General features: G+C 42.6%; 1 protein-coding gene across 1 annotated transcript in view; it reads right to left on the bottom strand.

Annotated features, from left to right (window-relative positions):
- LOC144121152 (uncharacterized) overlaps positions 1 to 27527 on the bottom strand; it is a 37305-nt gene that overhangs the window by 6297 nt on the left and 3481 nt on the right. Inside the window, exons 3-18 of the mRNA XM_077654146.1 lie at positions 27146 to 27240; positions 25689 to 25843; positions 24699 to 24745; positions 24192 to 24253; positions 23841 to 24004; positions 23704 to 23741; positions 21883 to 22019; positions 21506 to 21609; positions 21056 to 21161; positions 14014 to 14081; positions 11305 to 11386; positions 9538 to 9573; positions 5059 to 5106; positions 3409 to 3498; positions 3121 to 3198; positions 2383 to 2421 (exon numbers count right to left, since the gene is read on the bottom strand). Of these exons, the coding sequence (XP_077510272.1) occupies positions 2383 to 2421; positions 3121 to 3198; positions 3409 to 3498; positions 5059 to 5106; positions 9538 to 9573; positions 11305 to 11386; positions 14014 to 14081; positions 21056 to 21161; positions 21506 to 21609; positions 21883 to 22019; positions 23704 to 23741; positions 23841 to 24004; positions 24192 to 24253; positions 24699 to 24745; positions 25689 to 25843; positions 27146 to 27240 (1349 nt within the window). The remainder of the gene's footprint in view (positions 1 to 2382; positions 2422 to 3120; positions 3199 to 3408; positions 3499 to 5058; positions 5107 to 9537; positions 9574 to 11304; positions 11387 to 14013; positions 14082 to 21055; positions 21162 to 21505; positions 21610 to 21882; positions 22020 to 23703; positions 23742 to 23840; positions 24005 to 24191; positions 24254 to 24698; positions 24746 to 25688; positions 25844 to 27145; positions 27241 to 27527) is intronic.

A 27527-nucleotide genomic window follows, 5' to 3' on the forward strand; every position in this document is an offset into this window, starting at 1 on the left:
AATTCACCCAGGTTAATGTCCCTCATACAGGTATCACTGTAGAATATGTTCCACTGAAGCAGACATGCAGGAGTCTTTAGGTTTGGTTTATGGGGGTTTAACATCCCAAAGCAACTCAGGCTATGAGAGACGCCATAGTGGAGGGCTCCGGAAATTTCGACCACCTGGGGTTCTTTAGCATGCACTGACACCACACAGCACACGGGCCTCTAGAATTTCGTCTTCATCGAAATTCGACCGCCGTGGCCGGGATCGAACCCGCGTCTTTCGGGCCAGCAGCCGAGTGCCATAACTACTCAGCCACCGCGGCGACTGCAGAAGTCTAGCAGCACCATCAGCAATGCAGTGATGGCCTGGCAGAGGGAAGCTCAAACAATAAAAGAAAAATTCCTCCACTTTGCAGCTTTGCTATTCAATGGACTAATGTCACATAATAATGGCAGTCACATTCTGCGCTCTTTTCTGCTCTGAAGCTAAGGTGGCCTCAAGAGAGTCGATTTTCTGCACAAAGAGAACCGATCTAGCTGCACCACACTTCGCTTGCTTGAACGAGCAAAACCTTGATGCACCGGGCTTGTCTATATAGCATACTATATAGCATTCGTGCGGTGGTTTGTGGTGCAATGAAAGCACTATTTCGAAGCACACAATGGGTTTCATGGAAGAGCAGCTGCATGCACATGACAGGGTCTTTGGATTTCACACGAGATAATCCTGATAGCACAATATAGTGAAACATGACAGACAACTTGGCCTTCAACAGGCCTTTCTCTACATGAACAGCAACGGTGTTCGGAAATTCTCCGGTGTTCGGAAGGTCTCCGGAAATTTCAACCACCTGGGGTTCTTTAACATGCACCGACATTGCACAGTACACGAGCCTCTAGAATTTGGCCTCCATCGTAATTGGACCGCCGCGGCCAGGATTGAATCCGCGTCTTTCGGGTCAGGAGCCGAGCGCCATAACCACTAAGCCACCGTGGCGGCTCTAAATAAAGAGCATGTAGCCAATTAAAAAAACATTACATTATGAATTTTGTACATCGCACAATGCAAACCTTACATATGTACATGAAGACTCGATAACGAAAATATAACAAAATGCAAAAAAAGAGGGTGAAGGAGATTGTTTGGCTTGGTTTAAAGGCTTAACATCTCAAAAAGACAGGCTATTAGGGACACTGCAATGGAGGGCTCTGGATAATTTTGACAACTTGAGGTTCTTTAACGTTCACAGATATTGCATAGTACAGGGACCTCTGCCATTTCACTTTGTACCGACGTTCATCATCGTAGCACCGCGCCTCTTGCATGTGCGCACGAGCGCGGAGGGCTCAGAGCTGGTAAGCGCGAGCATCGAACACAGAGGTGTAGAAGACCGCAAACAATTCGACCGCTTCGCTCTTCAACTGGCTAGGCCTCGCCTCGTGCCAGTGCCTGCGGTCGAGTGACATGTTACCACCGCAGCCAGCATTGAACCCGCTTCTTTCAGGTCAGCAGCCAAGCACCATAACCACTCACCCACTGCAACAGCTATATGAAAGAGAAAAATCTCTTGATATTTAATAAACAACTTTCACTTGGCTACTGTGCCAGGGGTAAAACAATATTTAAGCATAAGAGTTTGAGCAAAATGCAGTATCAGCAAATACAGTTTAATGCAAAATTAATTCCTCTAACAAGCATTCGTTGGAAACTACATGAACGTATGATGCGGTGGCTCAGTGGTTATAGTGCTTGGCTGCTGACCTAAAAGACGCAGGCTTGATCCCAGCCGTGGCAATCGCTTTTTGATGGAGGCAAAACAGTAGATGCCCATGTCTGTGCAATGTCACTGCACGTTAATGAACCCTAGGTGGTCGAAAATTATACGGATCCCTCCACTATGGCGTCCCTCGTAACCTGAGTCGCTTTGGAACATTAAACCTCATAAACCAAACCAAATCAACATATGTTGATTTGAATCACTTTGAATCTCAGAATTTCTTTTTTTCCGACAAGACGAATCTACGAAGGCTTTTTGATGTAATGAACAACTGCTTGATCTCATAAAACACTGTGTGCTAATATGATTTTCTCTTACTTGCATACGTTGGAAACTACTTATACATTTCACTGCTTCTCACATTCAAAGTAACCATGATTTCCTGATGGAATGCATATCTCTTACGCGTGCGAGATCTTGGCAAATTCAACTTTTCACAATCTCCCCAAATGCAGCAAAAGTGACACTCATCCACAAACTGCAAGCCATTCACACAACCAAACACAATGTCTGCTTGCATAGCTTTCTTCAACAGGGTAACGAGTATGAAACACCATTGAAATAAAGACCCTGCTGATGAGATGAACAAAGGGAAGGAAGTGATCACAAGAACTTACCAATCGCAGTTCCTCGTTCTCAGTCTCGCTTTCCCTGAGCTGCACAAAGATTAAAATTACGGAGGGCACTCAAGACTACTTATGTGGTTTGAATGTGAAAGCATTGCATTTTTTTATTTCAATTTTATTTATTCTTAACCTTTTCTCTCTCTCACTACATGCTGATTTATTGGCGCTTACTCGTAAGGCAGTGCATATACTAGGTTCACCTTATTTTGACAAGAAGCAATGTGGTTTTGTGGCCTATGGGTTGTAAGCTTTCCTCACAATCTGAAAGTCCTGGGTTCAATACGCCGCACATTTGCAAAAAATTTTATTTTTCTTTGATAACACATTGACGCCAATGATGGGTTTTGTTGCCAATGAGTTTTATAGTACTTTTGCATTAATGAGATTTTCTCAGGCTGCAATGTAGCTACACCTGCCCTGAATAATGAGAACATTTTTAAATGGTCCCTATGACAATTACTCTAAGTCAATTAGGTTCTCTCCTGCAAGACAACTAGTAAAACCAAAAAATGCCGAGGTCAGAGTATTGTTTGCCAGAAGTCACCCAAATCCCAGTGGCATGCTAGTAAAGAAGCAGTGGAAACTTATGCAGGTGACTCAGCTTGTTTTTGAACATCCATGTCATATTCCAAACTCAGCTTGTCACTAACAGTTCACCAAGGCAAAACATAGCGCACAAAAAAAAGCAGTCAAGAGCATATGGGGACAAAGTTCTCAAAAATAGTGTACCTCTTCAGTGAGCCTTTCCACCTGCTCTTCTAGGGCCCAGCACTTGCTTTTCAGTGCAGTGAGCTGACTGCAACATTCCTGCAGAATGCCAAGACAGAAAGCAAGACCATCACTGCAGGCAGGGCACAAGCAAATGGTGTCAATGCTATACTTAACAGCCACTTCTTTTATATATGCAATCCATTTTCAATTCATAAATCAGAGTAAAATACCACTGCTACTCGATTGTGATATCTCAAAAAGCACACTGGTCATAGGAACCAATAGAGTCCAAGACTATTCACTGACCTTGTAGGTGTTTTCAAGCTTATCATTGTTATGGCATTGTTTGGTCATTTCTGCATGCAGACAACAGATCTCCTGCACAGAGCTTTTTAGCTGAAAGTTAAACCACAAATACTGCTGAGCATCAGCCCACATAGCCAAAAGCAATATGCAACTGCTATGCGCAACACATTGTCAAAATACATTACAAGCAAATGACTGAAAAAGTGAACAAATATTCACTACTTAGCGCACTATTTGGATGTCTTTACCTTACTTCTTTTTGAAGTAATCCGGATCCTAGGAACATGGGCACTATGGTTTTGTAAGCAGATGAAGATAAAGTTAATTCAAATAAGCTTGCAGGAGGTGCAGGGTTCGATCCCCAGTGCCGCCGGGTACCCACCGGTGATACAGTGGGTGCAAGCTTCCCCTGGCCTGGTGCTCGGCTTATTCAGGGTGAAATGCTTGGGAATTAGGTCTTTGACCCCACCTTAATTGAGCAAACGAATACCTTGTGCTATGGCGCTCTTTGGCCTCAGATGCCCTTGCACCATAAAAATCTACTATCATCATCAAGTAAGCTTGGCTAACACTTCCGCCTGCTGCCTAAAACAAGAATTTCACTACCACTGATCATTAACCTATGTGGACACAATCATTATTGAACAAGATAGTGATAATTTATGTTGAATACTAATAGAAAGTGAATACAGAAACTCATTGACACCTTTTCTTTACGTGCGAGAAAAGATGCATTATCCATGTATAATCCAAAAACACAAGGATTTGTAAAAATGTGACTCAACAAATACAGAGATATTTGCGGGCACTTCCACTTACTAACAAAGCCATCAGTGTTTCTTGGCGCAAAGTCTGAAAAAGCTTTTGTTGTGCTTGTATACTTTAATCAGCATTTTCATTGTCCTTACTGCGAAAGAAGCTCTGCGACCTACTCAGTTCGGCAATGGCAAGGGTAAAAAAGCACCTGGAACCTCTTCACTGTCACCGTAGTCATTTCTGAATGCTTTGCCCCACTGCAGTTCTGCACTGCAGTAAAGTCACTCTTGTAGACAACTGCCACACGTGCCACCACACCAGGCATGCTCACATGTGCACACATCGCCACCATCTTTAGAATGTTTAGCTCCATTTCAGTCATGCACAGTAAAGAAGCTGCCTTGGCGGCTGGCTTGCATCTATGCTTTTGCCTATGTGGCATGCTGCCAAGCTTGACCTACTGTTGACAGACTTTCTATTCATCACTAAGCATATATGATAAGAATTTGACAAAATTATGAACATAGTTCCCAGGGAATCGTATTAACCAGGAGCATATTAACCAGAAGAAAAACAGAGTAACTCTTTGGACCTTTCTATTGCTCACTTAATATTTGAGCTTACAAAATGGAAAATCGTATCCAGGAACTATCACATAACTGGGGCAACCAGTAATGTATCATTGAAGTCTTACTGCAATCAATGACTTCAAGTCAACAGGGTCAGCTTTGCAGCCATCCACAGAGCTTTTCCAACTCTCAGTTGACATCAGCACAGCATGCACTTCATGCTTTTGCTTCTGATCCAGTACTAGCCGAAAGCAGTTCCAATACGCAAAAATCCAGTAATATCTAATGCATTCCAATAACAGTTTGGCATGCAAAAGTCTCTCACTTTGGAAAGTATTTCATCATCCCCACTTGCTTGAACTTCACGCTCAGCCTGCAAATGAGGACATTTTCAATGCTGATAATTTTTGCACAAAAAATGGCAGCCATATATTGCCTAAAAATGTAAGTGCAATGCAGTGCTAGTTAATGGTCACATCCCCCAATCACAGAAATTGATATGCAGCTGCAGAGTTTGTCCAAGAAGTTAAAGGGACCCTGAAATCATTTCGATGGGCATATTCTATTGGAACAGGTCTACAGAGGTGGTCTAGCTTTGAGGGTATTCGAGTCAAATTTTGAAAGCTCTGCATGGACCCTATAATTTTAAAATAATTTTGAAAAAATCGCTGCATGCAATAGCTCACAACTGATTAGGATGATGCACCTCACCACACGTCCCCTACACCGACGATGTCAGTGGGCAGAAGGGCTACCCTTCAAGCTCGCCCTGTCGGCCCATTGATGTCATCAGAGCAGGGGACGCACAGTGAGGTATGTCGCCCTAACGGCTGGGAGCTATTGCATGCAGCAATTTTTTTAAATTATCTTTTAATTCTAGGGTCCATGCAGAGCTTTCAAATTTTGACTTGAATACCCACAAAGACCACCTCTGCAGATCTGTTGCAATAAAATATGCCCATCGAAAAGATTTCAGTGTTATTATTTTTACACAAACTAAAGTCTTACTAAGGCAGCTGTTACTATAGGCTCACCTGATTTTTGTATAGCCAAAGCTGTGCCTCAAGTGTATGTTGAATTAATGGCAGAAAATGTAATCAATGAATATCATTGTTTTGAATGAATACTTATGCAAAACAGAGGAAGACTCTAACACAAGCGAGTCCTCCTTAGTTTTGCAGCAAACCAAACAGCTTGTCCTTAAAAAGCTTGCAAGTCACAACATGTCAAAGGGGCATTTTTAAAGCGACAAAATTTAATAGATTTGACAACTACAAAACAAGAACTAATGCCTCTTTAAATCTGAAATTGTTACAAATCTAATAAGCTGATTCCTTTGGATGAATATATTTTGCTGTCTCACATAAAAGGTTCACTATAGAAAGTTAACTACCACACTACTCGGGACACTAGTTCAAAATGAAATTTAAAACGTTCCATGAGTCCACAGCAGCCCCATATAAGAGACCGCTTGCCATGGGCAACAACTTGTGTAGAAAAATCAAATCAAAGTAACAAATCAACTTGTTCATAAAAGTTTTTGCACAAACTCTACCAACTGTTCACTTATTAATAAATAAGCAGTTACAATCTACTGACATCCTTTTTCTGGAATATTATTAGGAAGTGCAGAGTAATTAAATACAATTATAACGACGTGCAACAGCAAACAAAAAGTTCTGCTCAAGAAATGTGACTAAGAAAACAAATTTGAACTTCTTCACAATCTTCTCAGTCTGCATGGCACAATCATCCCACAAAGGAAATATTTACCATGGATGAATTACGAGCATGGCATAGAGACTACTTCAAAAGACATGGAGGGGCCAGTTCAGAGCCCGGCGTGAGTACAACACCCTGTCTTCACTGCATCCTTTGTCTGCATGCTGATTTCAGCCTACAAGAGAAGCTTTGTGACATGCAAGTTTTACAATGTCACCTTGAATTATATATTACATTAAAAAAGAACAACAGAAAAGTTAACCAGGCAAACTATGAGAAACAGTGGCATTTAAGCTAAAAATCTGAACAGAAAAAGCCCAAGTCAGCAAGAAAAAAAAAATGTAATCCTGCAGATCAAGGGAATAAATTTGTTTCTCATACAATTGTGTAAATGCCAAGTCAACTAGCTGGTGTACCCAGTGCATACGTGCCTTTTCCTCGGACGGAGGCAATGCACAGCATGTGATTGCATGTGATCACTGCTACTAAACCCGCCATCGTTTGTATTTTTACTTTTACCATCTCATGGTGAAATAAATGGGCGTTTCTAGTTCAAAACACGCTTTGCTGCAACTTCAGCATTTGATTTTATTTCTACGTATTGAGTTTGATAAGGTTTAACATTTTTTATAGGTAATAGATATCTAGGAGAGCAAGAACGGTATTTCCTAATTTCCGCGAGAAAATTGATATTTTAAAATTAAATGTAAAAATAGTAAAATTTTTAAGTTATTTAAATTCTAATGAAATATTTATACCGTAAAAAAATATATGATCTGAATCATATCGAAATCCAGAATCTGTGCAAATGACATAAAACATTTGCGCAAATTTGGACTTTTTACCATTTATTGAGCGGCGCTTGGTATCGCACCTTTTCGAAACATTAAAACTCAGCTAACCTCACGAATAAATTTTTTTTAAAACTATGTTACGGTTAGATTATGTGCGTCGCGCAAGTTTCCATGAATTTATTTTTTAATCGGTGATGGTTGAGCGCAACATCTGGGACATTTGGCGTGGAATGACTCTTGGCGGTACACTTCATGGCGAAGAAACATTCTTTAATTTTTTTTTCTCTAGCTTGCCTCAAGAGTGCCTAGCGGACACTCCGCGAGTATTGTCACATAAAGTCGCTGTGAGTCACGTTTGCTGCAGAAGTTCATCTGAACCAAAAGATATGCGAAACGGTTCGCCTTAAAGGACTTATTTCTTTTTTTTACATTAAGTCTATAGGAAACGAACCAAATGTTTTTGCACTATTCATCTTAACGAAGTTCTTCTTAATGGGAGTCTACAGTAATTGCAATTATGTCCATTTGTGCACAGCCATGTAACTACAAAGGACAGCTGTGGCTATCTAAAAACACAGTTATAGAACACGTAAGACTGCAAACAAAAAGTTGTGATGAAGACAAAGACCGAACCGCCAATCTCTTAAGAGACCTCAATAAAGTTTTTCTCTCTCTCTCTCTCTGCACTACAGCTAAGAAAGAAAATTTCACTTTTCCAATCTGCTCACTCTGCATCACACAATCATCCCATAAAAGAAATATTCATCGTGGATGAATTATGAGCCTGGCACAGAGACACCTTAAAAAATGAGCCAATGCTGAGACAGCGATTGAATATCAAGCGTTAACACAGCTAACATAGGTCGCCGGTTCGATTCCCTGCCGCGAGCTAGACTCTAACTTAACTATCAAGTTTATGCTGCACAAAAATTTAAATCGCATGCCAACACCCCGAACACTGTGATGAACGGATGAGACTCAATGTTCATAGGAAGATTCTTAAAGACATGGAATTGGGGGTACATAGGTCGCTGGTTTGAATCGCTGCCGCGAACTAGGCTCTAACTTTGCTAGTAAGTTTATGCTGCGCAAAACACTGAATTGTATGACAATATCCAGAACATCGTGGGGCAAATGGTTGGGCCACAAATTTTACACAAATGTCAGGACTAAGTGACCAGACTTTGACGCCTGCCAGACAGAGATGTATATACTGGATTGACATAGTTGTAAGTTGTGGGGCTCGGTCATGACGCTGCCATTTTGTATTTCATTCCATTACGTAACCACCTCAATTACCATGGCAACCACTGAGATACAATGTCGTTGCTATGGAGGCCACCACCTGGGATTCTAACCGTGGAATCAGGATAACTTGGAGGCCCGTAATGCGACCTGTAGAGCTAATGCTCTAAGACATGGGGGTGTCAGTTTAGAAGCAGGTACAAGCCACAGTAACACCTCTGCCTTCGCTGCATATCTTTATTCTGCGTATTATTATAAACCTACAAGAGGAGCTTACTTAAATCAAAATTTTTACAATATCAACAAAACTTTCATGAAAAATAAAAAAAGCAAACCAGGCAAGCTATGAAAAAGTGTGGCATGCAAGGCAAAAGTCTGAACAGAATAACTGTCATTTGTACACAGCCATACAGCTACAGAGAAAAGCTGTACAGTTGTGAAAAATGTTTGCAGGGTGCGGATTCGTGAAAAAAAAGAAAAAAAGTAAAAAGTCATTGTGGTGCAGTGAAGCACGTCTCCTCTGCAGGTGCGTGCTTCTCCGGACTGGTTTTTCTTTTGGAAGTACTGGGTCTGGGATGCTTCGCACACATCACTCTGCGGCACCACCTCGCAGCCCCGAGGGGCTGTTGCTTCACCTATTTGCGGCGAAATTGGGATTGGGCACTCCCATATAGCAACCCCCGATCTTCGAATTAACCGGGCTGGTGCAAAGCTAGAGCTTTTACTTATCCAGTCATATTAACATTAAGAAAGTATGTGACTGTTGAAATTCTTGAAATTATCTGGGATTTTGAATTAACCCTGTTTCAATTATGCAGATTTTACTGTATTTTTCCAGAGGTTTGGAGAAAGCGTGTCTTTCTGAGCTTCAATGTTTTTCATTAATCTGCTTTGCATGAACACTCGGAAACAATTTTTTTTTCTGTGAAATTGCACCCCACAAACTTTTGTCCATGACTGAACAGCTTTCTCAAGATACAGTTAGAGAGCATGTAAGACATCTAAATTATGATTAAAAATATAACCAAGAAAGCAGGTTTCACCTTCACGATCTCCTCAGTCTGCACTGCACAGTCATCCTGCAAAAGAAATATTCATCGCAGATAAATTATAAACCTGGCAAGAGACTCCTTGGAAAGACACTCAGGTGTTAGTTCAAAACCAGGTGAAAGCAACAGTAACACCACTGCCTTAGCTGCATCTTTAGTCTGCATTGGCCTACAAAAGAAGCTTTTTGCTAGGTAAATTTCGCAATTTCGCCTAAACCTGTACCTTACTATGAAGAAAGAGAAAAGCAAATTACCTGCGGAAAAAGGGTAGTATGTGCACCAAAAATTTAAGAAAAGAAGCCCACATTTGGAAAAAAAAGCATTGTTCTGAGACCTACACACTGAGAAAGTAATTGTCACTTACATCCATTAAAAGGGCGGTAACTTCTAAAATTTTAAATTCCGCAAACTGCGACCAAAGAATTCCTGAAATTCTGAAGGAGACACCAAATACTACTTCAGAATACACCTCGTGACCTTTTTCAAGGCAGCTAAGTGACCAATCAATCGCCACTAGTCTGGAGAGCCACTAGGGGAAGCCAGCTTTTTAATGACCATGGGCTAAAGCGCAGTGCAAGTGTAAAGGAGATAGTGGTCATGGATATAGAAAGAAGGCAATGCAGGTAATTGAGAAAGAAAAGGCGCTGAAAGAGTTTAGTGGAGTAGGGTAAGCAATGGAGGGTAAACAGGCACAGGACTAGGCAGCTCACAACACCAAGTAGTGGGGGGGGGTGGGGTGCACAGTAGTGACACCGACTGCTAATGCGTGCGAGGCTGCGTGCAATAAAGTATCGGAGGCTTGGCTTTGTTTGAAGAACAATGGGAAAAAAACTTTCTGCTGCTTCCGTATTTTAGTATGCCACTTGTGGTTCTTTTTTTGTAGTATTATTTGTTTTCAAATTTTTGTTATACTTATCAAACTACCCCTCCCCTCACAAAAAGCCGCAAAGTTGTGAGCAAAGTCTGTGCATCCAAAACAACTTCTAGCAAGCAGATCTGATCCCATTAATTCGACGATCTTAGCATCAAAAGTGAAAAAGCACTTGTTTATGCATCATAACTCAAACACATTTGGAGTTCAATAGCTTGAACTGGCTCCAACTAGTAGTTTGAACTGTGTCTTCGGAAAAAATTTGACTTCCCCATTTTCAGGCAACAGTTTCAACAGAAAATTCAGCATTAGTTCCTTTAGCATACTCAACTTAAACTGCGCACGAATTCAATATCCTGAATCAAAGAAACCGCAACTGCCAGCCTTCCCAGTGAAAAGTAGATTTACCATCAACCACAACTTACTGTAACAAGCACATCTCTCAAAGTTGTAGTCATTGATTACCAATGCACCCCACAATCAACTAGAAGGGGTACATAAGGTGAACGCTTTTGTCCTTTGTGCTGCAGAAACCTATAATACATCCAGGAAAAAAAATAAAATGATGGGCTAGTCCCATGATCGGCTTTACAGCAACCACATGATAAACCTGAATTTTCATTTTCCATCTACAGTATGTCAAGCTCTTTCTCACACATTTAGCAAATGTCTTTTACCTGTTCAAGCCTTCTGAAACTGAGAGACTGATGTCCCTGTCAAAGTAACTCTCATGATTCTAAATTTGCAACAAGTTTGGCAACAAAGGTTCATCAGTTTTTATCCAACTTCAGAAACACAGAACCCCAGATATATGTGGCATGGGGCAATCAGGATCTGAGCTCCAAGAACCAATAATGCAGAAGGCATGCACTGATAACGATGGACCTTACCGTGTTTTCTCGCCTATTCTGCTCACGCTCAAGCTCTTTGGAAAGACTGAACACAGCATCTTCCAAGCTTCTATTGGCCTCCCTGCAACAATGAAGAGGAGATTTTCTGTAATGCTAATCTCTTTATCCCCTTCAGAAACGGTTACACTGTATCAATCACACTGCTTTTTATTTTTTTTAAATTGCCAGGTAAAAAACAAACATCCAACACTGTGCTGCACTTTGTATGTCAACAACAATGATACGACTACAAAATCAACTTCACTCACTTGGGATTCCTTGTAACAACACCTATCGTGGCTTTAGCTACAAGCAGGCTAGTGCAAGCACAGACGTCTTTCACACACATTGGCACACATTACTGAGGTCATGAGCATTGCACAGACATGTCTCAGTGCCACTGTTGACAGCTGCATAGAGGCAACTACATTGACCTATGCTTCCTATACAAAAATGAAGAGACTGCACTGCATGATCCACCTTCCAGAGTGGCGACTGCCATTGCCATAAATGAATTGCACATGGAGTGATCCACGTATTCCAATAGCCATTAGTGCAGCTTTTACCATGGTAGTTCATGCTGTGTTAATAATTTATATCCTAAGGCTGCCAACAGACTTCAAAATCAAGGAAAGCATAAGAAAATGGTAATGTCTTTTTTTTCCCTCTTACAAAGAAAAAATAATGGAACTGTCATTTTAGACAGAAGATGGTTTCACAAAGCAAAGAAAAGACACCATGATGCCAGCGGGTGACAGACAACCTCCATATGTCATATCTTGAAAGCAGCAGGCTGTCTTTTCATTTGGGGATTCATCTACATATCAGGGACATTTAATAGAGTGCTCAGTAAATAAGCGTACTGCATGTTTAGAACTGCAGAAGGCAATCAGCCTAGCTGAGGTGTTTGTGAGAAAACAAGTTTTCATGATCTCTTCCAAATGGTGAGCTCTGAGCTGTGATCATATTCACTAAGTGCACCCTCTCACATTATGTGGTAAAATACATGACGAGAGCCAACAGTCACTGAAACCAAAGAGCACAGGAGGTGTTTCTTTTTAAATTTAATTTGAGGTGTTCATCAAGGGGAAATTAATAGGCTATTTATTTTAATAAAATTGATTACCAAGAAGAAGAATAAACAATCACATGCTGCCCATGGCATCCAAACCCATAACCTCTGAATTTTGTGTCTGGTGCTCTACGAACTGAGCTACAGCAATGGTTGTGTAATCTTCTGGTTTGGGGGTACTTACGTGTAGTGTAAATAAACCTTGAGAGTGTACACCAGTGCCACCCTTGTCCATAGCAGCGGACATAACGCGTCCTGTATTACTGCAAGTGCCACATAGCAATGTGATCGAACTGTGAGGGCGGAAGCTGTGTGAGAACCCTCTCATGCTGCCTATGGCACCAAGACTGCCAGAATCAAGGCCCTCGTTAGCTATTGAGCAGACAAGGATAGAGAAGAAAAAAGGGACACCTTATGACATACATTACCAAGGAGCATAGGGGAAATCAAGGAGCACAGGGGAATTTTTTGGGGGTATTTAATTTGAGTTGTACACCAATGGGAGATTAATGATGTGTTTATTTTAAGATAATTCATTATAAAGCAAAAGTAACGCTCAATAGATAAATAACTGCTCAACAGCTAACGAGGGCCTCGATTCTGGCAGTCTTGATGCCATACGTAGCATAAGAGGGCTCTCGCACAGCTCCCGCCCTCAGTGTACAGTCACGTTCCTACGTGGCACTCGCACTGCTGTACATTCTCAAGGTTCAGTTACACCACACATAAATACCCCTAAAGCAGAAGATTGGACTGCTGTCACTGTAGCTCAGTTGGTAGAGCGCCGAATGTGAAATTTGGAGGTCACGCGTTTGGACCCCACCTGCGGCATGTGATTATTTTTCTTCTGGTTTATAATCGATTATTTTAAAATAAATGCCCCATTAATCTCCTATTCATGAAGACTTCAAATTAAAGAAAACAAAAAGAACATTACCTATGCACCTTGGTTTCAGTGACAGTTGGCTTTTGTCATGTATGTCATAACGAGCCCCTCTTTTCTTCCCTTGTCTGCTCAATATGTAGTGAAGGTTGCTGACAGCTTCAAACCGCAAGTGACAACCCACAAATTCTTGGGCATGACTTTTGACAAACCCATGTTGTGGCTGCTACATGTTAATGATTTCTTCGAAAAATTCTGCTCCTTTGTCTTCACTATACCGCTGTCATACACACAGCAAATAGGGGAGATCTAAGTGAAGGTCTCTTGTCCTAAAGCTATGTATTATATATGCTCCCTGCAAACACTCTTGATTACGTGCATGGCACATGACTTTTGCAGATCTGCATCACTTCATGTTTCATCATTCTCATCTGGCCTGCAAATTACACTATCAGGCAGGCATCCTGGGTCACCATTAGGAAGCGGCCCCTCACTTTTCTACTCCTATTCCGCTGCACACTCTAGGCTGCTCTAACAAAACTCATGCTGCAATCTGTTTCCAGCAGTAAAGAATGCTATTTAATATTACAGCAACCAATCTAAATTATATAAAATGCCCAAGCCTGTTCAGCTTGGAAGTGTCTGTAAACTTCATGGAAAAAACACATTAGCAAAGAAGCCAATTTAGTGACCTGCAAACAAAGAACTGAGCAAACAAACAAAAAAGCTGCACAAGAGGACTGCTGTAACATACCTGAACATCTCTGCTCCATCCATTGCTGCATCCTTCTGGGCAAGAGTGGCAAGCTCCTCTTTTTTTTCCTGATGGTTTTTGAACAAAAGACAAGGGCAGCATTTAGTCCTGTGCGCAGTCATAATCAACAATCTTGAGTGTGAGGGCCATGAACAATAACAGCAATAACATTAACAATAATACGTAATAAAATACCAATTTTATATAGCATCAGAAGCATGAATAATTTAAAAATGAAGTTGAGAGTGGACCAACTCCGTAATACAGCAATAGTAATGTAAAAAAATAACATTACCAAAAATACATAATAAAATACCAGTTTTATACAGCATCAGAAGCATGAATAATTTAATAATGAAGTTGAGAGTGGACCAACTCCGTAATACATCAACAGTAATGTAAACACTCACAAGACTGGCTGCAAGACAGATCCCTTGGAAACATGGCAAGCGAAGCATGCACAAAAGTGATAATTAACTGGCACCTTGAACAAGGCATTCACCACTATCTCTGCAGTGTCCCCAATGACACTGCTGCCTGTGGGAAGGAGCACTCAGAGGTTTGGGCTCTTTCCCATTAAACTCTCTTCCTGCCTGCCTGACAGTCGTTGTCCTAGAAACAAGAATTTCCTTGCCTTTTGTGAAGGCAGCATCAAAAATTGCACAAAAGCACGCAGAGAAACAGAGTGGCAGCAATGAGCACACACTGTGGCAAGCTAGCACAGTATTGCCTGCTGGCTGGCGGCATGACCTGTGTGTCACACCAGCCACTGGTGCACACGCCTCCGTTTCCCCTTTCATGTTTTCATTAACCAGATTTTGTGATACAGTTGAATCCCGGCACAACGAATGCCGCTTCAACGAAATTTTCGCCACAACGAAGTATTTTTCATTCCCCGTGAAATCCACATAGGAGTTAATGTATTAAAATTCCCTCAAAAACGAATTACTTTGTGAGCACACATTTGCTTCTACGAATTTTTCGTGAGCCTTCACCGGTCAGTGGTCCGCCTTTCTTCAAAAGTTGGGTGCTGTACAAGATTATTCCCTGCTAAAGCAGTGGCCTGGAGCAGCTAAATAATGCACGGAACGTATTTTTACTACATTTTCATGTATTCTTTATTAAAAAATTTGGCTGGGAGTTGTTTACTCGTTCTAGGGAAGCAGCGAGGGGACTTGTTGGCGCCGTGCGAAGGCCGCCGGCCGTACGAGAGCCAACGACGAATCCAAATCCAGTCGCCAGCCTCCCCTCCCCGCCTCCTCCGCACCCCTTGCTGCCGTTTTCTCGTGTGTCGGTGTGTGTTGATCGTCGATCTCTCGCTGCAGTCTGATCTCGTCGATCGCCTCTGCCATGTCGCCGCCAACGAAGAAGCGAAAGTTTATTTCACTAGAAGAAAAGGATAGAATTATCGCCGAAGCGGAAAGCGGGAAGAAGGCAATTATTGCCGCAGATTTTGGCATCACACCGAGTTCGCTATCGACTATTTTGAAGAATAAGGACAGCATTGGGAAGGCACTTTCATCGGGTACTTCAGCGCAGCACAAGAAAGTGACGCAACCAACATATGAAGAGCTTGACAAGGCTGTCTATGCTTGGTTCGTTGAAACGCGAGCAACAAACATGCCCCTGAGCGGTAAAACTGTACAGCAGAAGGCCCTAAATTATGCTTGTTTGCTAGGGCTGAACGACTTTAAGGCAAGCATAGGATGGCTGAATCACTTTAAAGAAAGGCATAACATCGTCGGCAAGGTTTTGTGCGGTGAATCGGCATCTGTGGACGTTGATGGCGTATCAACGTGGGCGACGGACAACATGACTGACATAATGAGCAGTTACGCTCCATATGACATTTATAACGCAGACGAGACGGGCCTCTTCTATGAGATGCTGCCAGCAAAGACACTTGATTTTAAAGGGCAGCGTTGTCACGGAGGCAAACATAGCAAGAAACGAGTGACTGCACTGCTGTGCACAAATGTGGATGGGTCTGACAAACGCCCCCCGTTAGTTACTGCCAAAAGTGCAAAACCGCGCTGCTTCAAGGGGAATAGGAGCCACCTGTCAAGTACGTGGCAAACAGCCAGTCGTGGATGACCCGTGCCATTTTTGCTGACTGGGTGGAGGCACTTGACTGCGACATGAGCAATGTTGTGCCGGGACAACCAGCCCGGATTCCACATTTACAAGATGCACAATTTCTCCTACGAACGCCCTTGGACAAGCCCGGTGCTGCGCCGCAAGGCTACAGTGCCGTAACGCTCCCTTGATAAGCAAGGATGCTGCGCTGCCAGGCAGCGGCGCCATATGGAGAAGCATCGCCGAACGACATGTTCAAACGTGCCGCGAATTGCTAGACAGCCAGGCGCCGGTTCCCCTTTCCCCCTGGGAGTCGCCGCGCGAGGAAAACTTGGAAGCGGGTGGCCAGCACGGTCGCTGATTGGACCTCTCAAACGGCTTTCAAGTGCTGGTTTTTTAATTGGTCCAATTGTGTGACGACCATTTCTCACGGCTATATAAGCCCCAACGCTGCCGCCTGGAAAGACTCTGGACTCCTTTCTACCGAGCCTGTTGTAGAGAGACCTACCATCCATGAGTCGTGTGCCGCTCACGAGTGGAGTGTGATGTGTGATGCGTTGGAGCCTTGCCAGACGTCACCGTGCGAGAACAGTCACATTTGCTGCTAGCTCTTGGATCCTGTGCCGATTTCGTCCGGTATAATGCTCTGTACATAATGTATAAAATCCCTTTCATTGTTCTCACCAATGCCTGACTCGGAGTCTTCGGTACCGACTGAGAGCTGGCGACGATCTGTCACAAAAAAAAGGGTGGCGAGCGTTACGGGACAACCTCAGAGCCACAACAGCAGACAAAATCGAAAGGTTTCTTTGCTTTTGGACAATTGTTCAGCGCACCACATTGACGACGCCAAGCTGTCAAGTGTGCAGCGCGATCCGCAACTGCTTCAAGCACGCCGGGTTTGTCGACAGCAAGGCGACCAGCACAACTGCAGCCGCGGAAAGTGTACCATCATCATCGACTCCGGGGATTGACGTTACTTGAAAATCCCTCCAGAAAGCTGGAAACGTCCCTGCTGACATAGCGCTGGACGATTTCCTCGATGTTGGCGCAGACGTGATTGTCCACGAGGAACGAAGCGATGAAGACATCATCAAAAGTGTTCGCGAGCCGGAAGAGCTGTCCGATCATGAAGATGACTCCGCTGAAGATTTACCTGCCCCGGCAGCCTCATCGCAGCTGCTGGATGCCTTCGATGTTATTAGAAAATTTCTTGGCACACACGATGACAACGTTGCGATGTCGCTGTTAACAGAGTGCGAGAGTCGCGTGACGCCGCTGCTGGCAGTGAAGCGCAAGCAGGCTAAGCTCAGATTTCTGGCAATAATACTACGTTTTGCCGCAGTTATTCCCTTGCATTTTTGGTTAATTTCTCGACAATGAAATTTCTCGCGCGTCCTGTCGATTTTGTTGCAGTGGGATTCAACTGTAGCAGAATTTCGCCTTGAAAACCTTTCACAATAAGTGATCATAAATATACAGCACCTAATGACATTCACTGCACAACTTGGAAAAACTTTCCTGACCTCATATGCATTTCAAGGTATGCAAGTTCAAGTAAGTGGGGATTTATAGTGCTAATCGTAATGGGTAGGGCAAGCAGGAACAGCCAGAGAACTAGCAACAAACTGTTTTGCAAGACAGTCTGTACAAGAAATAATCAAAACACACAGTTGCCTTTTCCACTAGGCAAGTTGCTGAGTATGTTATTCCATCTTTAACGTGCCTTTTTCATTCATATTACGCTTGAAGTTCACCCAATGATGTGTTCCTTATAGCCTGAGTCGCTTTGGGATGTTAAACCCTATAACTCAAACAACCCGATGTACACCTTGACACACCCACTAACTCTTCCAGTGTGACTGCACACCGAGTCAATCATTCAAAACCAGGGCTAGGATACTGATCAGTTAACTATATGAGTGAGCAATGCTTCATCATCAATAAACTTCTTAACCAACTGAATTCTTCCACTGAAATAGCATTAGCCAAAGCATCAAAAAGAAAATGGATTGGTTGTTGACCAAGTCAAAATGTTGGTTGATATTTGGAGGTAACATCTTTACTCGAACGTAACAGTAGTTTTTTTTTTTTTTATCAAGAATAGAAGTGAAAAGTCACTAATGTTATAAGAAAATATTTGCATTAAAATAGAAAATCATGAAAATACAAAAAAACACTACGCCCTACTACTCGCATATTGGTTGACGTGTCGTGAAGGTTTGTCCCCAACTTTGGGAAATGGAAAAGAAAAGTTACAATGCCGAAATCGCTGGCCAATGAAAGCTCCGAGCCACAAATAATAATCAGCGCATATCGGAGTGGTGACTGAACTGGCAGAAACTCCTCGCCGGAGACAACGCACTTGCGCACCAAGCGCAAATTAGATGCACTGTCCCAGGGCAATGCAATAGAATATGCACCACTTGAAGGCATCATAAAGGCCTTCATTTTATTGTTTGAAATTTCAGCAAACTCTCTCAAAGTTGGCAGTGCTGCCAATGCTGCACACTAATGGTAGTAATCCACTTCAGGTGCATGGAAAGCTCGGTGTTGCTATTGTGCATGAAAAGACACTCTCGCTACTGCCTTCGATATTGCTGATGCACTTTTCAGTGACATAGAACTTAACGTTCGGGCGGCTCTGCACAAGACAATTACTCACTTTAAATGTTGCTGAGAACAGCTACCAAACGTTCGGGAAGCAACGACTCGCCGCTTAGTTGAGCAATTGGGAGAGGTTTAATTTTTAAGAACAAGTGTATAAATTTAGAGCACAGTCGACATGATGACTGCAAGGCGGGACTCCATATATATCTGATAATCTTTACCGCAGCTCTCTTGAGAGAGAAAAGGTATGTGAAAGCCATTTGTTGTGTGTAACTCATCTTTCCCTGTGCTATGGCATCGTTCCTCATGTCACATCCCTGTTTGTTCGTTTTTTTTATCCTTTACGCATCCACAAACTCGACCCTAGCTTTAATATTGTGTTTTTTATCTCCCCTTTTGTGCCCGCAAAGTCGACCCTCACATTATACAATTGTGGTCACGTTATATTCGGGTAAATGCAGTAATATTTTGTCAAACACTGGACTGCTGAGACGTGCAAAATTTGTCCTCTATATAAGTGACATTTGTCCTTACATTAGGATAATTTGCTCATTCAGTTCACACACATTTCACTGCAGCCAGATATAGAAAGCACAGTTATAACCTTTTTCCCCCGCAACATGCTTCACATGTTTATTAAATGTAGCAAAGACTGCAAACCTACACTGCTATCAAAGATAGTCAAGAACTTGGCTGTTATAAGCATGCAGTGGCAAAAAAACATTTTCAGAACACCTGAAAACCCTGAAAGCAAGCCAAAAGCACTTTCTGCTAGCACAGTGTGTTCAATCTTCTGTGTCAACACAAACAAGCATATATTCACTCATGTATTCAGTGCAGTGAGTGCAATTGAAATATCAAATTTTTAGAGGTGTGAGTATTTGAAATTTTGAATACGAATACTATGGTCGTTATTCAGTTCATATTTAATTCGAGAAATGGAGATTACAGAATTTCTGAATATTCTAAAATTCCTGAACATTTGAAAATTTTCAAATATTCGGCAGTGATCGAATACCATGCCGAATTTCAGAAATCCGGCCATAGCCACAATATTTAAGCTAATTATGTGGAGGTCGAGTTTAAAGTGCCAGGAAAATAGCACGAAGGTGTCCTCTTTGCATTCTTCTTCACTGTTTATCGTGTGGACTGGTCTCATTCCGACGCCGATAGGCTTGGTCCTCGTGTGAAATACCGTAAGTGGGCTTTGCAACACATCATGTGATAAAGCCAGTGACCTTCAGCTTCAAAGAATCACATTGCGAAAGTGTTCCTTGTTCCTTGCTTCCTTGTTACATAATGCTTTTCATACCTAGCGCCCACACCTATGGCACTCAACCTCGCAAATCCAGAACTCTTCTAGTGTGAGCTCCGCCATCTTGTTCAAGTGACATGAGGAAAAGCCCACGTGTGGAATTTCACACGGGACTCTCAAAGTTGAGATGTCACCAGTGGGGCAAGAAATCATGTAAAAAATTCCTTTTTGCATGGTGCATTGTAGCTTGCACATATGAAGTGCGCTTAACAGAAGGCATGGCGACGATAAGAGGATTCCTGTCGCTAGGCCAGAAAATAGCCAGGCCGCATAGTTTCAGTTTCAGAGCTTCGCTTCGCTCATTTGCCAGTTGTCTGAACACAGCTGTGCGCGGCTAGTCACTTCATTTTCGTTTTAGAAGCAGCCTCATCATTCCAATGCCAATGCGCATTCCTCTTGCTTGCATCCACGTTGCTCTTCCAGCATGCTGAAAGCGCACACTTTTCAAAGGCTGTTCATATTTGTGTGGTGAAGCCTCTTCATTCAGTGCATTTTTGCATTTTTAGCAGTTTTTATAGTTTTTATTTTCCTGAAAGGGGGGGTTCAGTAACTTCACCTTCGTGTATTCGGGCATTTCTTCCTTTTGAAGTACAAATTTATGAGGTTTTGATGCCCAGGATCTGTTGTTCTTAGCTGTCAATCATGTTAAATCAAGGAATACATATGCCCACTCATTTTGCATGACATTACGAGTGGATGCACAGTGTGAATAAATATATTTACAGACTTTCTGGGCCAACTCGAAACTGCCATACTGACAACTCAGTAATAAAAGCCTCTCAGTTCAGTACCTGTAAATTGTAGCTTGTTCTTTTTTCAAATGCTCTTCATTTAGACCAAGATAACTAATCAATAAATTATCTAATAAATCACAGGCTATTAAATGGCTTCAGTTAAAATGTTGAACTAGTGACCAGCCCTCTTTGAAACATGCAATCAAAAGCCAGGTATGTAGTTTCTACACCTCATTATTACATGACTGCATGCCATCAAATGTGTGCAAACTTTTCAGGCAAGCAATTCAGCCAGCCCCTGGCCTACCTGCAGCTCTGCTTCCAGCTGGGCAATCTGTGTGTCCTTTTCGAGAAGCAGCAGGGCAGCCTCCTCTCGTTCTTCAGCCTCCATCTGGGCTGCAGCCAGGGACTCCCTGGTGGCATGAGCACAGTGTAATGTACTCAAAGCTCATTAACACTGCTAGCACAACTACAGCATTAAGTCACAGAGCAGTGAGTTGCAGTAAGCGCTTTAGGCTCCCCTTGAAGTTATGCTTTCTGCTAATTAACATGCAAGCACACCACAGTGAGTACCTGTCATTGTGGCCAAGGATCATCAAAGTTGGGCAGACTGAGATATATTTGCAAAAGGTCCTATAGCCAGGCTATGTGTGATCCAAACACAACAAAAAGCTTCAACTGTGCAGCTAACTGCAAGTTGCAATTAAGGGACTGTTCTGGTAAGTGTGGAAAAAAAAGATCACAAATAAAAGCTCACTTGAGGGACTCTGCTTCAGCCTGCACTCGTGCTAGGTCATCAGCACTATCAGCAGCAAACTGCTCAAAGTTGGTGATACCACTGCAGAGGCCTTCAATTTCAGCCTGCAGGTAGAAACCAGAGATATTCAGTGGAATTCACACATCCTGTGAACGTCCCGCATCTGAGAAGCGGTGTGGTGACATCGGCTCCTGTTTGCTGTGTAATATCAGTGCACACAAAAGAATTCCAAGTGACTGGAAATAATTCATACTGTTCATGCACTATGGCATTCCTCACAACTCACATGCAGCTTCGGAACCTTGAAACTTCACTTACCATACACAACCGCCAATCCTAAGCTCTCATGCCCAAAGGAAGCATGGGAAACAGCCTACCACCTGCTCCTTGATGACAGAGTCCATTCTTGCGCACTCCGCAGACAGTCTCTGAACTTCTTCTTTCTGCCTGGCCAATTCGTCACTCATGTCAGAGGTCACTTTCTGGGAGCGGCTCCAGTGATCATAGAACAAGCCTGTTTGGGAAAAAGAAATTTCCCCCAATTGCAATGAGAATGGATATTTCTGCACAAAAATGCTCCAGACTTAAAATAAACAAGCCCCCTGCACAATAACAGCAACAGCATCTCTTTCCTTTTGGAGACGTTTCATTTCAATAACAAAGAAAATAATATTCTGCGCAGAGCTCAAATCTGCATCACCTCGATGTCATCTTCCTGAGAGAAGATTGGTGTATTTTTCACTTCTTTCTCTATGTAGCCGCTTTGTTTTCTGACTATTCACAACTTGCATTCTGATTTGTCACACAGCAAAGGCAAAGATATTAGTACAATGAGGCCCACCATGCACATTCGAAGGTTGCAGACATCCATTATTTGTCACTCTACTTGACACAAAAAAAGGCTATTAGAATACGTTTGTCTAAACAATAACGCTAAGAGCGCCGTCGGGAGGAAGGACCCGAACCAGTCGGCTGCAGACTCAAGAACAGGGTTTTTTTTCTTAATCTCTTGTCATTGTCCGAGTGCCATCTCAAAGCCCGAGCATTCTAGCATGCGGCTCGTGTCACTTCGTCATTTTCAGCTGCTCCAATCGTCCTTAGAGGATGCTGCTAGAACCTAATAATGTGAGTCACCTTTGGGGGGGCTAAGATAAAGAAGAAAGATCTGGAAAGTGTTACAACTACTGATAGTAACACAGCCTCGACTTCCGGCATCAGTTTAGCAAATCTGACGCGGCTCACTTAAATTTTCCATTATGGAATACGAGAACCTGTTGACAGGTACATTTAAAAATGCCATTCAGCAAGTAGCGGTGATGTTTCCAAAAGCTGGCAGCGCTGAGAGCCAGACTGCAAAAAAAATGTCGCAATGGGCTATTCTCAGCTGCCATACACAGCACCAGCGTCACAGCTAGCTCCATGTACAAAATAACAAGTTATTACGCATGCATTTCCTATAAGTCCAACAGCAGTTCAAATAGCATTAAAGTAAAGCGTAGCACGTGTTTTCAAAGGGCAGGCATCTTCCTGCAGCGACGAAAGTCAGTGCACCTTGCCTAGAAATTGGAAATTGTTTTTTGAGGAAAGGAAATGGGGCAGTATCTGTCTCATATACCAGCAAACCCTGAAAGGGGGGACTAAGAGAAGAAAAAAAGAGGTGGCATAGTGGAGGGCTCCGACCCCCTGGAGATCTTTAATGTGCACTACACATTGCAGAGCACACAAGGTGCCTTAGAGTTTTGCCTCCATTGAAACGCAGCCGCCACAGTCAGGTACGAACCCAGGTACTCAAGATCAGTAACCAAGCGCCCTAACCACTGAACCAGCGCGAAGGGTGCCACCTTGCCTAAAAAGAATACTTAGCACCTGCTTATACAGAGTAAATTTAGTGCAATGACTAATGCCTGGTTTCTAAAGTGAATGAAACCACACAAAACCACTCTCCCATAGTGCAAAAAATTAACCCCCATAAATATAGAACCAAATAAGGTGATGCACGAAACAAACTTGAAAGTTTTCCTGCTTATAAAAGTGCAGCCCCAAGACTGACAGATCTCTGGCACAAAATGCACATCACATGCACATCATTCTGAGCGCAACTAGACACTAACACTGAGATGTGCCAGTTATCTAAGAATGTTGCAACACCCTCTTTGCCTGCAACATGCACAAAAAGAAAATAGAAATGTGGAACTCACAGATCTGTGTGCGCAGCTGCACCGCTTCCCTCACAGCACTGGAGCCAAGGGGAAGGTTAGCAAGAAATGCAGTCAAATACATATGCAATCTCCATTCACACATGTGAGCTGGGAATCAGACTGCAATGACAACTCACGTTTGCAAAGTGGCCTCAAAAGGACCTTGAGCATTTGCGCTTTCCCGTATCACTTGCTTGAAGGTATCCACGACACTGGTCAGTTGATGGTGTACTCCATGTGTCACGTTTTCGGAAACATTTTTATAAATCGTGAGGTGATCTTCAAGACGTTCTTTTGCTTGCTATAGAAATAGAAGTGGATGCCATGCTCAAAACAGCTATTATATCTCATTGAGAAACCATGCTAGCTAGTGTGAGAATTTGTGTATGGAAACAACACGCAGCTAGACTACAACTTTTCTGAGCAGGCAAAAAAGAAAAAAAAAATGTAACACACATGCTGTTGGCAAATGGCATTAATTAACTGACCTGAAGCTCATTGTAGTCTTTCAGTTTTTCTGCAAGGACTCTGTTTTCAGCCATTAGGGCATCTGGAAACAATGCAAAATGGTCACCATTATTTGTCAACGTATTATGATGCAAATGCAGAACTATATTACACAGTAGTAAAGGTCATGCAGCGACACTGCAAAAGGAAATGGCATGGCAACACATTGCAGCTCCATTGCAAAGGTATTAAAGACTATACCCTCCAATAGCAATTCCACTCTATGCACAAGTCAAAATAACTTCATGGCATTAAACAACATGCGAATATTTATGAAAAATCTCTATTTAGTGTGCATGCAGTTATATCTGTATGCTTCCCAAGAGCACCCTTGTTTCAGAGTGCACCGTTCTTAGTACAGTTTGCATGAGTCAATATATCCATGTGAATGCGGATATCATACAATTCAAAACACATTGAGAGAAACAGAAAAATCAAAACTTCGACATTAGATATTAAAAAAAAAGAGGATAAATTTGTAAGTGTACCTCTCTCTCCCCTAAGAGCTTCAATAGTGGTCTTTGCCGCTCTTTCTCTGCAAAAAAAGAAGCAAGGCTGTCAGATGCCCCAATAAATTTGTTGGGAAAAGATAAAAGCTGTATTTTGTGAGAACAGATCTTCAATATAGCTGCAGCCAGCCACCTGAATATATCCTAAGCTGCATTTGAAAAGGTAATCAGGGGGATAAAATCCCATGATGAAAAAGCAAGAAAATAAAAAGCAAAACAAAATATACATTGGTATTCAAAAATTTGCATGGATGGGAAAAAACATCACCTGAAATTCTTTGCAGGGGCACTTGTCATCAGAGTGCAAGAAAGCTAAAAAGAAGTTGCCCCTTCAAACAGGAGAGCAATGCACTCAACATATACGCTTCCTACTTTCAGTGCTGCTAGCCCATAGTTCTCAGGTGATCTTTTATTTCTTTTTCTGCCCATTCTACTCTGTCAGTCGTGCTTGAGCTAGTGCCTTTATCCTAGTTTAGTGAAACCCTCTCATTTATATGTTACGGCCATTAAAAGTAAACATAATGTAGGTTGCTATCACAACCTCATAAGTAAGAATTAACTTTTGTTGAATCAGTATAGACTCGGCCTATGTCCACATCACAGCTGAAGAAAGGGATACAGGAGACAACTGCTAAGACAGATGAACAAATATACTTTGGGTATACATCTTGGCCACACTATATACTGAACTCCCATGCTGAAAAACTTGCAAGTGCCTTAAATAATGGCTGTCCTCACAAATGAATAAGCTTAAAGATACCACCAGCAAGCAAAATAGAACTCAGACATATTGGTAGCAAGTTCTTAGTTTTCCCTAATAGTAACCACACACAGAAAAACAAGAAATGTTGAAGGTTATCGGTAACAATCTTTATCCTGCAGTGGAGTCCTCACTGAATGTGAAAACAACAACACATCAGGGGTGGGATGACAAGCTCGTGGCTGCGCTGAACCCTGCCCAACTTTTACCTATCATGCAAGGAGCTGCACTCATCCCTGAGCTGCTGCACGGCACTGCCTAAGGCCTCAAAAAGTTTCAGGGCCGAACCATCGTCCAAGTCGGACAGGTCACACAGCTTGCTGGCCAGCATTCGCAGTTGTGCAACGAGCTGGTCCTTCTCCTCCTGGGGTCAAGCGTGACAAAAACAAAAGGTATTTCAATTGCAACCACATCTGAGCAAACTACAGTATAGAGATTACTCATGCATATGATGTCAGTAGCACGAAGAACCTATATGCAGGCATGCATGACCAAAAAACATGGCATTCGAACACATAGCCAGTTGCTGCTCATATTATCGCTTGGCAGCCTCAAGAGTCATAATTTTTGGAATAATCTGACCAGGAAGCCCAGCTCCCTGTAGGCTGCAAGCATATTACAGCACTGCTGAGCAAAAGAAGAAAACCTTGCTGCTCAAATACTGACTTCTTTGTTGGAGCTTTTAGAAAGAACGCTCAGCTCCATGTAAAATTTGATCTCCAATTCAGTATCTCCAGATGACCTTGAAATAACCTTGTGATGCCTAACACAGGAAAAGTGTGTAAGCTACATAAGGTGTACCATGTCTACAAGGTTCACAATGACCACTCTGGTCCACTATGGTGACATGGTCTTTGATCTTGACCTCTGTCCACCCCCCCCCCCCCCCCCCCCGAAATTAGCCCACCTACCCGGAAAAATTGACCTCGGCAAATTTGAACCAAATTCGATGTCTAGCCATAACTGACCACACACAACACTATAGTGACCTTCAAATTTGGCCTGGGCCACCTTAATAATTCGGCCTATCCATCCCCAAAATTTGACCTTGGCATATTTGGACCAAAATCGATGTCTAGCCACAACTGAACGTGCCAAACACGACGGTGATCTCCAAATTTGGCCTGGGCCACCACCAAAATTTAGCCCACCCCCGAAATTTGATGTTGGCCAATTTGGACCAAACTCAATGTCCAACCATAAATGAGCATGCCCGACACAATGGCAACCTCCAAACTTGGCCCGGACCAAGCCAAAAGATTTACCTTGGCCAATAAGAATCAAAATCGATGTCCAACCATAAATGAGCACACCCGACACGATGGCAACCTCCAAATTTGGCTGAGGCACACCCAAAATTTTACCTTGGCCGATTTCGACCAAAATTGATGTCCAAACATAATTAAGCAAGCCTGACACGATGAGGACCTCCAAATTTGGGCCATGCCAATGCAAAAATTTGACCTTGGGAATTTTGGAATGCTTTCGCACTAAAGTAGGCTTAACCAAGTTGAAACCTTGACAATTTTTTTGTTCAAAACTTGCTAACGGTGTGCCTGCAAGTACACAAAGTTGCCACACGCCAACTTCCAGCCGCCTGCCAAACCTGAGAACGAATACAGACTCTATAGGTTTAATTACTCAGCTGAAATCATGATGAACAAACCTTTTCAGTTCTAAGCTGGAGTACCAGACTTTCGTTGTCCGCAAGCCCATTTGAATGCTCTTCAACAAGGCACTGCATATTCAGGCGGCACTCAGCTGTATGAGGGAGAGAGTATGAACAGCAGTTAGTCACTACATTGAGCAACAGCATGAGTGAGGCTGCCATATGTGCAGTGTCCAGATGGTGCGGAATGCCAGCACTTCAAGCTGCCGCATACCCACAATACACTGCACCACACAGTTCTCAACCTTATCAACACCCAGGAGTCAGCAAGACAAGAAAACTCAATGCAGCCATGGGAGAGATGTGCTGAACCTGGTTCGTCAAGAACACGTTTTTGACAAGAAAACTCAATGCAGCCATGGGAGAGATGTGCTGAACC

Source organism: Amblyomma americanum, chromosome 2 (genome assembly GCF_052857255.1).
Source record: "Amblyomma americanum isolate KBUSLIRL-KWMA chromosome 2, ASM5285725v1, whole genome shotgun sequence".
In the NCBI taxonomy this organism is placed as follows: domain Eukaryota; kingdom Metazoa; phylum Arthropoda; class Arachnida; order Ixodida; family Ixodidae; genus Amblyomma; species Amblyomma americanum.